Raw genomic sequence first — 12,213 nt, 5'->3', positions numbered from 1 at the left:
AAAAAGAAGCAAATGCTCCATATACTTTGTCATGTTTGACACAGACAAACTGTTAAGACTTTTCAAAAGCAAAAAAATGAATAATATATTATGATATGATCCAAGCTGCTATAGCTTAGTCCATTTGTGCACCATTGATCTTGTTTTCATGAACCATACTCAGACGTATAAATGATACCCGAAAACTCAGTAACCCGGCTTGGTTATTTTAAAATAATTAAGTATGGATCCAAAATTCCAAATTAAGCTTTTGATAGCTTTATTGGATCAAATTCGGATTCTATACAGGATCTAATTTCTTAGCACATATTCAAATTCAAAATCCTGATATCCCATACTAAAAATCAAAGGATACATGTGTAATATATGTAAAAATAGAAGTATAAAGAAAATTAGCTACATGATTTGTGTTAATCCATTTTCTCCATATTTGGATTTACAGTTTTTATTTCTTGTGCAACCTTTCTTTAACTCTCACTCATTGATATTTTAGTTCCAAAATCCCAACCAACATTTAGATTTTGATATATTTCAATCAAACTAAACATTAAAAAAATCAATTTTATTTTAAAAGTGATCGAATTTTTTTTTAAAACTAATAATTGACTTTCAATATCATGCTCCTTTCATGCATATTGTAATATATCCCAAACTATCATGATAAAGAGTCCTTTTGGTTTTGGAAAATATTAGTCCCCCGCTAATTGGTCCATTAAAATCATGTACTAAATTTAACATCTTAAATACTCGAAACTGATTATTAATTGAGTTTGCATGTTAGTTTGGAGCTTGCTTATTTTGATGGATTTGAACTCGATTTCTTTTATCAAGTTTGGATGGGATACAGCACGGATCTGACCCAAATCTAATTTGTTTACGGTCATATTTATAGCACCTAAATCAAAATCGGAAAGGGAAATAAAAAGACAAAGCACTCAGAAACCAGGAGATCATGGGTTGTTTTATCACGCTTTTTCAAAAGAAAACAACCATGGGGGACCACCAATCATCCCAATTTTCAAATAAATAATATTAGAATTTTTCTATCCCGACATGGAACCTCTTGTGCATGGTGGATTGTTGGGCAATAGCCACTTTAACAAACGGAAATCTATCCAAGTTTAAGTATAATAAATTGAAAATGAACGAAAATTTTAGGCATTATCTTAGATTATTTTTTAGGTTTCATATTGTAATTCCATTTTAGCAAAAACATATATACTTCAATTGCATGCATGCACTTTCAATTTATCTGGAATTGGGCATCTAGAAGCCTATAGAAGAACACATATAGTTCGCTCATTTAACTATCTCTACCATGCCAACATCATGCCATATACTGGAACATGACCACTGACTGTAAGGTGTTAGTGTTGGCCAAACTGCAAAGAACAGTGATGTTGCGGGGTTTCGCCTAGCCCCCACCGTCTGGACAGAGAAAGCGACTGCGTCCCTCCCGAGGTATTGTTCGCTCTGGAAGGTTCGTGGATCGTAGCCTGCGGAGGTCCGCGTAGGTACTGCCCCCTTTTTTTTTTTTTTTTGCTAAAAAATAGGGGAAGGGGGGAGGAAGGGACAAGCCCACCCCCGCGTAGCAGCTCCGACCACTGGGCCCCCACCCCGCCAGGAGAATGTTCGATGCGGGTAGACCGAGTCGTGTGTTGGGCACTCCGACCTATTTTACTCATACCCTCCCCACCCGTGGGCCGGCTCAGTTACCCGACCCGACCCTCCGTGTGAGTACGTCACACCTGGCACCACCCAGGCTACCAGCCGACCAGTAGCGCTTCCAGACCCCGTGTCCAGGCATGGGGCATCCGGTCCCCAAATTTAATCGACGCCCGCGCGTTTCGAACCTGGAACCACTTGGTTGGAAGCAAACGCTCCGTTCCAACTGGGCTACCACCTTGGTACTGCCCCTTTTTTGACAGGAGCCACCAGCCCTCCCCTCACGATTTTGCCCCAAAGGGCGCCTCGAGAGGAAAGGTTTTAGCCTCCTCATTATAAGACACAGACCTTTCCGCTATCCGGCGATGTGGGACTAAATTCGAGAACCCATCCCACAGCAAGTGAAGTCGCTACAAATAGCTTGGCATGCATAGTGGTCAAGTACACAATAGAACCAGCAGCCCCACACGTATTTTACTTGGGATTCTGGTGAGGACGGCTTCGTACTGCACTTTGATCTGCAAGCCATGCTCCTACCAAGCTTCTCTTGTGCTCTTCTATTGTATGGCCAAATGCTATTGTCTTAGATCTGCACAAAGCCTCACTATCTCTGAGTAGAAGGCTTTGATGAAATTCCACTAGAGTCACATAATCAGACTGTGCCGGACAACTTGAACATGGTGAACATAATCATTAAAACAAGAAATGCCATGGAGGACCTGCTCCTGTTTGGTGCTCTACAAGAAGCTAATCATCCAGCTGATTGGTTAACTATGAGAAGTTTTTTTTCTAAAAGCTGGGAAATTTAATTTTTCAATCCTGAGCCCGATTAAGCACGGCAAGTAACATCTCTTCAATGGTTTTAATGGATTTCTGAACTCAGGTATATACTCCATCTCTTTTCTCTTCTGTTGGAACTGGCAATGTCCAAATCACTGGACTCGCATGTCCAAGCGCAAGCAAGATGCTGGTATCATGCAATAATAAAGTGGCCCACCAGTTTTGGAAAGACTTGGCTGCTGGCAGAATTATACCGTTTGTTCCAGCTGAAAATTTGTAAAAGCTTGACCAAGTCACAGGTGACAGCACACTCGAAAGAGACGGATATGCGATCCTTTTCTTGCTACTAGTTGGATACCATAAATATTGAATTATGGACTAAGGTGATAAAATGCCACCATTACACAATGATTAAAGCTACAAGTCAGCTAACCAGTATTAATAACACCATCACACGATTATTAAAACTACAAATATGTTCTGACACTGCAAAGAAGGCTAAACTCTGGCCTAGATTAAATGAGGACGATGATAGAGATGCCTCGTTCTGGTGGATCCCAAGATAGAGGTGCCACCACTGGACAGGGCTGATAACCTGTGAGATCAAAGCCTGCTAGACTCGGATTCCAAACATCATTAGGCATTTTATTACAAAGCATGTATACTTGGTGTAGAGTAACATGTTAGCATCCAGCTGGTTCTAAAAATTAAAGAGGATGCTGCAACCCAAGCGTTCAACCAAATGGTCATTTCTTCATCGTTGTAAAAGGCCGTTTTTACTTGTTACATAAGCACTAGATACCTAGGGCATGGAATAGAAGAGAGTAAAAGTAGATTTATCCATTAGTTATTCTACCCTTTTTCCAGAAGGGCAAAATTCTAATATATTAGTACACAACCTTTTACCTTCTAAACCTACTTACTCCACTTAACTCATGAATGAATTACTCTACCGTACAGAGTGAAGTAATTTATCATAGAGTAAAAAGAGCAAATTACCATATTTATTATAAATTAACTTATTCACTTCCAAATAGAGCCAAAAAGTAGAATAAATATTCTAAATATTTACAAGAAGAAAATCCTACTACACGAAGCTCCCACTATTGTGAGTGTTGTGGTTCAGTTTCTGCCCGAGGGTGATCATGCCGGAGGAGTCGGGGGAGCTACCGGTCGGGATGGAGTGGGGATGCCGCTTCCTGCACACCGGCGGACCTACACAAAGTCTCACCGGTGGAATTCCGGTAAGAGCCCTCCAACGATTAAATTAGAGTGGATCTTAGGTGGTCCAGCTAAAAGTCTTTAGGCGTTACCTGATGAGACTATTTATAGTCCCTGCGGAGGTGCCCAGGTAGCGTGTGGCCACGGCTTGCTTTGGGCACAAGTTTCGAGCTGTTCCTGCGCACGGTATGGCGCTGCAGGCATTAACAGGGTATGGCCCTTGGCAGCAGGGTATGGCCCCTGGTCGTCATGTCGTAGAGTGGCCAGCAAGCAAAGCATGACGCAGTGAGGTTGTAATGTACGGCCACATATGCGGACGTAGGGGCGTGCATGTATACGCGGCCGTAGGCGAGATCAAGCTCGCTTAGAGACCACAGCCTTTACTTGGTGAAGTTAGCTTGATGAGCACTGAGGTCAGGACGATTTGGAGGGCCGCGGCATACGTTCGGTGAGGTCGGCTCGGTGGACTCTGAGGTTGGCCCAGCCTCCGTGGCTTTGAAGTCAGCTCGGTAGGGGGCCCCGAGCTCGGACTGGGGCGTCATTGTGGATACCTACGGTCGATGGGGCCTCTTTGGCTCTTGGTCGATCTTGCAGAGCGCCCCGAACCCGGCTCAAGAGGCGTCATTGTAGATATCTGCGGTCGACGGAGCCTCTTCGGCTCTTGGTCGATCCTGCAGGGCGCCCCAAGCGGAGAGGTCTGGCCGAGGTCGACTCGGCCTTTTGTAAGGTCCGGGGTCGGACTGATGCTCAGCGAGACCGAGGTCTGGCCTGCTCCGTGTTAATATCTATTTGGCTGAAATTAGGTGGTCCCATGTTGTGAGAAGGACGATCCATTTTGCCCTCCATCATTTGCTCCCCAACTTCCAAGGTAGAGTCGCTCTTTGGCTCAGGCGAGGGAAGTAGCTGGACAGTTGGTCGTCCTGTCATAACCAAGTGCTTATGAAGATGTGGGCACTGAGCTGGGTATACTTTGCATAATTGAGGGCTGGTTACTTCAGGCCGACTCCTGCAAGCCGAGCTTGAGTGGATCAGGTTGCCACGTCAATTGAAGCGGGAGCGGCCACAGGAGCTCTTTGAAGTGTTGCGTGCATACTCCTTCTCAAGACGTCGCTGAGTGAAACGCGAGGAGTCAATCATTAATGCTCCGTTCTCCAAAGCGGCTCTCATGACCATTTTGGTCTTCAATGCTATGATCCAGAAAGATCCGCTGAGGGAGCTTCTAAATGAGGGTACTCCGGCCGAGGATGGAGCACGCTGTGTACCGGAGGCGGAAGGCCGAGGCTCGAGCAACGGCCGCCGAGCAATAGCAGCCAGAAGGCCGAAGAGCGGGCGACGACTGCCGAACAGCGGCAGCATGTGGCCAAGGAAAGGGCGGCGACTGCCGAGCAGCGGCAGCAGGAGGCCGAGAAGAAGGCAAGGGCAGCCGAAGTTCTGATCAAAGCCGGGCTCGTCCAAATCCGTGACATGGAGGTCGAGCATGCCCGAGCTTATTCGGCTGCTAAGGGCCGTATTTCTGAGCTTGAAGCTGCACTGGGCGGCCAGAGGCACGAAGCCGAGGTTATAAGGCTAAAAGCCGAGCGGCTTGAAAGGCGCATGGAGGAGCAAGTCCGGGAGGCCGTCCAGAACTTTGCCAGTCCGAGGAATATGTGAACGAGCTGGCGGAGGGGGCAATTGACGCTCTGATCCAAGGCTTTAAAAACTATTGGGATCAGGGAGTTGACCTCAGCGGCCTTCGTCCAAATCTGTGGGGTCGCCGAGGAAGCAATTTTGGCGGAGGTGAGTGAGCCAACCGAGGCATGCGAGCTCATCACCGATGCTGCGGATGAAGACGTCGCAAGAGCTACTTCCGAGGTCGGGACTGGAGCCGATCCTGAAGTTGCCGCTGGGACCGAGGCCGCTACTGAAGTCGAGCCCGAGGCTGCCCAAGAACCTAAGCTTTGTCCTTTGTACCCATTTTTCTTCTTTTTTGTGTATTCAATCCGGCCTCTTTTGTATTCGGCCTTCAGCCTTTAATCATCAATAGAACATACATCTTTAGCATTCCGTGTTTTTGAAATTTAGCCAAATACTTGGGCTTGCCTTGCTTTGCGCCTTGTGTCGAATCACTGTGCTCGACTAACAGAATCCGAACTTCATAACAGGGGCGCCGACTTAGTTTTTACGCTGTTAGATAACTTTGGCCAAGTTACTATGCCCGACCCTTACCTCCGACTTAGTCATAACCTTGGAAAGTTGGTAAAGAGCTAGCTGCTCCCAAGCTTACCCACTGGGGCACTTTGGGCACCCAAGTCGAGCATCAGGTTTGCTTTGGACCCTCCTATAAAAATCGAGATCAGGGTCTTTTCACTTCTGTACCACAGTGTGCCAGAGGACCTTTTAGACAGGGGGGTCATCATAAGCTTTTTTGCCTTGTAGATTTCCATAGGCTTTAACCGGGGCGCTCGATCTATGGTCGGGTCGCCCTCGAATATTTTTCTTGAAGTCGAAGGAGTCTTGTTGACTTGCGGCCGTTACAGCAGGGCGCCCGAGTTTGGGCTTGGGATGTCCTTCCATGCGATCAATGGGGCCTCTTCGGCTCTTAGTGCCTACGATCGCGGGAGCTCTTCGGCTCGCGATCAACACAACGCATGGCACCCCGAACTCAGGTCGGAGGGCATTGTCGAAAAATACTTGGTGCCCTGAGCTCGGGTCGGGGCGCATTGTCGAAGAATACTTGGTGCCCCGAGCTCGGGTCGGGGCGCATTGTCGAAGAATACTTGGTGCCCCGACCCGAGCTCGGGGCATATTGTTGGAGAATAATTGGTGCCCCGAGCTCGGGTCGAGGCGCGTCGTCGTAGATGGGCGCCCAGAACTCGGCCGAGGCGCGTCGCGTAGATGGGCGCCCCGAACTCGATCGGGGCGCATCGTCGTAGATGAGCACCCTAAACTCGGCCGGGGCATGTCGTCGTAGATAGGCACCTCGAACTTGACCTCTTCGGCTCTTAGTTGATTGTGCAGGATGCCCCCACTCAAATCAGGGCGCCTGTGTTGATGGGCCTCTTCGGCTCTTAGTTGATTTTGTAAGACGCCCCCACTCAGATCAGAATGCCTATGTTGATGGGCCTCTTCGACTCTTAATTAAGATCATTGTATGTCGTTGAATGTCGTCGAGATAGCGTCGAATGTCCTCGAAATACTCCTGTGATCGCAGAAGCTCCCTGGCTCGCGATCGACACAACGCAGGGCGCCCCGAACTCAGGTCGGTGTGCGTCGTCATGATATTTGGCGCCTCGAGCTCGGGTCGGGGTGCGTTTGTCGATAATATTTGGTGTCGTTATGTCGTAGTTATGAGCTCGTGCCGTGGAAACAACCAAGTCGTGTCGAATCCATTAAGGCATTTCAGAGACACATTCTTTAAGGCCTAAAGGACAATTTTCATTGATAATATACTTTTAAGATCAGAGTTCTAACCTAAAGGAGCTAAAATCTCATCTAGGGGTGACAGCCTGTGGGCCCTAGGCCGCTAGACCCAAGCTAGTGGGGATGAGGCCTTCGCCACTGCCCCCCGAGGTCAAGAAGTTGCCAGCACGTGGGATACATGGCTATGTTGTTGATGGTGCCCGCGATGGGGCGATTGTTGTTCTGCCCCTCGCGCAGCTCTGGGCTCTGTTCCTCAAGCTCTCACAAGTCGGCATGGGCACGGACAAACTGACCTAATATACCTCGACGGATAAATGCTTCGATCTCATCTCGGAGCTGGTAGCAGTCCTCCGTATCATAGCTAGGGCTGGAAGTGGGCTTCGGGTCGGGCCGCCCGCGGGGCGGGCTATGGGCTAGGCCCAATGCATTTCGGGCTGGGCTCGGGCTGAATGATTAAGCCCATTTCTATTTCGGGCCGGGCTCGGATATTTCATTGGCCCGGCCCGGGCCCGGCCCAGCCCGAATGTGTCTGGCTGTCTGCTAGGGCTGGAAGTGGGCTCGGGCCGCCCGCGGGCCGAGCTATGGGCTAGGCCCAATGCATTTCGGGCCAAGCTCGAGCTGAATGATTAAGCCCATTTCTATTTCGGGTTGGGCTCGGTATTTCATTGGCCCGGCCCGGGCCCGTCCCAGCCCGAATGTGTCTGGCTGTCTGCCGATTGCCGAATGGCCCGAATCACGGCTAAACCCAGTTGCCCGAGGGATTTGCAGAGGCGCAGAGGCAGAGCGATGGAGGCGACGAGGCGTGGAGCTAGGGTTTCTCCGCTTGTCGGCTAGTCGTCGGTCGCCACTCGCCAGTCGTCGTCCTCGACCGTCCAAGCTCGGCGAAGTGGTGAAGAGGAGTCCCGACCACCCTATCGTCGGCGAAGCTAAGTTTTGAGGTACGATTACGAATGAACTTCTTCCTTTTGGTTGAGATTTGCAGAGGCGCAGAGCGGACGAGCGGTGGAGGCGTGGAGCTAGGATTTCTCCGCTTCTCCTTGTCGGCTCGTCGTCGATCGCCAATCGTCGTCGTCGACCGTCCAAGCTCCGCGAAGTGGTGAAACCCTAGATCCGAGGGCTCGTCGACCGTCCAAGCTCGTCGACCGTACTCGACCGTCCTCACCCCCATCGCGATTTGAGGGCTTTCACCCCCATCGCAATCTGAGGGCTTCGATCCCTGAAATGCATTTGGTTCTGAACTCTGATCTCTCTGATCTCTGTCTGGAATTTTGGTTCTGGAGTCGGATGGTGGTGTTGTGTACTTGTGTTAGTCTAGCAATTCTTCTCATTATCTTAACAATGATTCTTTGCTATGGTGTTAGAGAATCATCAGTAGTGAACTCTGTTATGACAGTAACAAAGGTAATCCTTTATGAACTAGTATGATTCTCTTCCACCAGTTTGTTAAATGGGTAATATTTTGTCTATCGTGCAGCTTGGCTTCTTGCAATGGTCAAAAGAAGTTCTTCGGTAAATTTTTGTGTGGATTGATGTTCTGTAATAGTCATCTATGTGTAGGCAAAGTAATAGAAAATTGTGTGCAACATAATTAAACTATACAAGCCCTTTTCATAAAGATATTTGAACTTATCCACCAAATGGGTCCCTTTTTCATGAAGAGAGCTTTTCCTCTTTCCTCTCTCACATGAGCAGGCACATAAACACATATTATTTATTTTGTTATAGGTTAAATTTGTGATATTTATTTTGTTATTTGGGCAGGTTATTTTTACTAATGTCTCATTCTAAAATGGGTGAAAATGAGATTATTGAAGATTTAAGGGATGAGGATGATAGAAATGAAGTTACTGCTGAAAATGATTGTGACAATTCTTCTAGAAAAAAATCTTGGGTATGGAATCACTTTATCGAGGAAAAAAATTCTGAAGGGTCAATAGCTAAGTGCAAATATTGTAAAAAAATTTTAAGTGGGAGCACTAAAGGAGGAACGAGTCATCTAAAACGCCATCTTGAAAATGTTTGCAAGAAGTATAGAAAGAATCCGACTAATCAGTTGCTCTTACTACCAAGTTCAAAAAATCCGATAAAGTTTTTCAAATTCAATCAAGAAGAGAGTAGAAAAATTCTTGCAAAATTTATTATATGTGCTGAGCTTCCACTTCGTATTGTTGAGCACACTGTTTTTCTAGATTTTATGAGATCTCTTCAGCCATTATTCAAAATTATAGGTCGTAAGACCGTAAAACATGATTGTATGGCTTTATATCAAGAAGAGAGGAAAAAATTGCATGATGTATTCAAGAACCTAAGTTCTCAGGTTAGTTTCACTACTGATATTTGGACATCAAATCAAAAAATTGGTTACATTTCTTTCACAGCACATTATATTAATTCTGATTTTATTTTACATAAAAAGATTATTAATTTCAAGAAACTCTCATACCCTCACACCAGCTTTGCAATTGAAGATGCTATAAGAAAATGTCTTGTTGAATGGAAATTGGATTGTAAAATATGTTGTATTACTTTGGATAATTGCAGCACAAATGATACTGTAATGAGAAGGCTCTGAGATCACTTTTGTTATGCAACGTTGTTTGGTAGGGAGTATAGTCATATTAGATGTTGTACACATATGTTAAATACCATGGTTCAGGATGGAATGAAAATCATTCATGAAGCTATTGAATGTATAAGAGAAATTGTTAGATATGTCTCTGCATCCCCATCTCGAATGCAAGCATTTAATGAAATTGTACAACATATGAGACTTCCTGCTAGAAAAGGACTCACTTTGGATGTTCTTACAAGGTGGAATTCTACTTATGAAATGTTGCATGATGCATTTGGTTATAAAGATGCTCTTATTAGATATGCAACTGAGCATTCATGTGTATGCCCCACCAATGATGAATGGAAAAAGAATTCTATAATTCTTAAATTGTTAGAAGCCTTTCTTGATGCCACTAAAGTATTTTCTGGTTGTAAGTATCCCACATCCAATTTATACCTAAAAGAAGTTTGGGAAAATAGAGCTTTATTGATGGATGAAAGTATCGATACTGATGAAACAGTGAAGCAATTAACAAATGAGATGCTAAAGAAGTTTAACAAATATTGGTCTCGGTGCAATAATTTGTTGGTAATTGCTTCTATTTTGGATTCCAGATCAAAGTTGATATTTGTAGAGTTTTGTTATCAAAAGGCATTTGAGTTGGAGTGCAAGAAAAAGATTGATGATATTCGTGCTTGTCTTTTTAAATTGTATAATGAGTATGTAGATGCAACAAGGGTGCAGCCTTCTATGAGTTCAAGTGAGCGAACATCTAATTTTGGTGGACAAGGTGATATAAGTTCTGTTTCTTCCAAAAAGAAATTTGGTATGGATTTTGCTCAATTTAGAAGTCAGAGTTCTTCAAAACGCCCAAAGAGATCCGAGCTAGATAGTTATTTGGATGATGATGTGCTTCCTGATTTGGAGAATAAGGAGTTTGACATCTCAGCTTAGTGGAAGAGCAATGCAGCAGTCTATCCTATACTATCAAGAATGGCTCGAGATGTTCTAGCTATTCCAGTCTCCACTGTTTCATCTGAGTCGGCATTCAGCACTGATGGTAGAGTTGTGGATCAGTATCGAAGCTCTTTGAGCCCATCTACCGTAGAAGACTTAGTTTGTACCCAAAATTGGCTTCGTGAACAATATGATGAAGGTATATAAATCTTTTAAATTTATCTAATATTTTTTATTTGCTTATTGTACTTATAATTTAAACATTTATGATTGATTTGTGTGTTAACAGTTGCAAATTGCTCGAGTTCTATAACGTTGAATGTAGATGACGACACCCTGGAGTGGGCAATGTAGATGAACTTTTCAATTTTTCTCTATCTGATTGTAAGAGATGCTGCCAACTTATCGCCTTTAAAATTTATGTTTGCCATCTTGTACATGATATATTTTTCTAGACATCACTAATTGCTGTTTAGTGTTCCAATCATTATTATCTGCACTTTTATTCCTGAAAACTGTTATCACGATCAGGCTGTGTAGGCCTCTCTCCTCTAGCTGCAAATTACAGGTCAAGCATCACAGGTTAATATTTCTAGCGTGTTTGCATTGATTTTTTTTTGTTGATATTGACTTTTTTTTAGGCATCTAGCCTGCTATTGTGGTTAACCCTGACTCGTGAATTCATCTAATGGCTTGCTTGAACTTAATGTGCATGTTAGAGAGCACTATTTTTTTTAGCAACATTCAAGCTGTGAAAGCTTGGAAATGGTAGCCAATAAAAATTGGTGCGTTGAATCAAACGGGTGTGTGATTTTCCTGTGTGCGAACATGATAAATTTGTTAGCAAGCTTTATTCTGCACCCAAGGTTAAGGCAGTTGCAGTCAGAGAACATAGAGGAATTGAAGTGCTCGGGTCGGGCTCGTGATCGGGCCAGGCCCAATCGGGTTGGCCCAATCGGGCTCGGGCCGAGTTTCTGTAAAACTGTTCGGGCCTAGGCTCGGCCCGAAGCCCGAAAAATAATTCCGGGCCTAGCTTGGGTAGGGATGTGGCCCGGCCCGGCCCGGCTGGAAGCCGTGATCTTTGTGGAAGTGGCAATATTTGGCCGAGCGCTTCCGCAACTCGGACGGTTGCATCTCGGTGATGGTCAGAGGTAAGCTTGACCCTCGATTTCCATGAGGATCTCGGCTCGGGTAAAGATAAGGGAAGTGTATTTTCCAAACTTATGGAGAGACCTTGGACGAGCCGAGCTCTTAGGCCGAGGAAAATTTCTCTCAAGCCGGGGAGATCTACTCCTTGGTCGGTCGTATTCCCTTTCAGTGAACCATCATGTGCCGCGTGGCAGGGGAGTAATGTTGCGAGTGTTGTCCTGAGGGCTTGCGCCCGCGAAGAGGAAGTGTAGACTAGGCTACCGTCTGCTGCAGGCCTTGAATGGCCGCAACAAGCGTTTGGACTTGTTGGATGAGCAGATTAAACTGCTCTGATTGGACCTGAGGAGTTTGGTCGCCGGTGCAGGTGCTACAAGAGGTGGACTTTGCAACGAGTTGCCGAAAGTTGGTGCCCAGCTCCTCGATGTGTTTAAAGCTCCGTGGCTCCTCAGTCTCATGATCACGACTTAGGCCCTTCCTTTAGCGTCAAA

At 45.6% G+C, this 12,213-nt stretch overlaps 1 protein-coding gene across 1 annotated transcript; it reads left to right on the top strand.

The window, feature by feature from the left end:
• Positions 1-5,130: 5,130 nt before the first annotated feature.
• Positions 5,131-10,573, top strand: LOC103701579 (zinc finger BED domain-containing protein RICESLEEPER 1-like). The gene is made up of 3 exons (XM_039125550.1): positions 5,131-5,312; positions 8,827-8,956; positions 9,722-10,573. Exons 1-3 carry the CDS (start codon positions 5,131-5,133, stop codon positions 10,571-10,573), a joined length of 1,164 nt encoding a protein of 387 aa, XP_038981478.1.
• Positions 10,574-12,213: the final 1,640 nt, after the last annotated feature.

Source organism: Phoenix dactylifera, chromosome 1 (assembly GCF_009389715.1).
Source record: "Phoenix dactylifera cultivar Barhee BC4 chromosome 1, palm_55x_up_171113_PBpolish2nd_filt_p, whole genome shotgun sequence".
NCBI classification, from domain to species: domain Eukaryota; kingdom Viridiplantae; phylum Streptophyta; class Magnoliopsida; order Arecales; family Arecaceae; genus Phoenix; species Phoenix dactylifera.
Note: the sequence above shows the minus strand (reverse complement) of the source record. Positions and strands in the feature narration are given on the sequence as shown.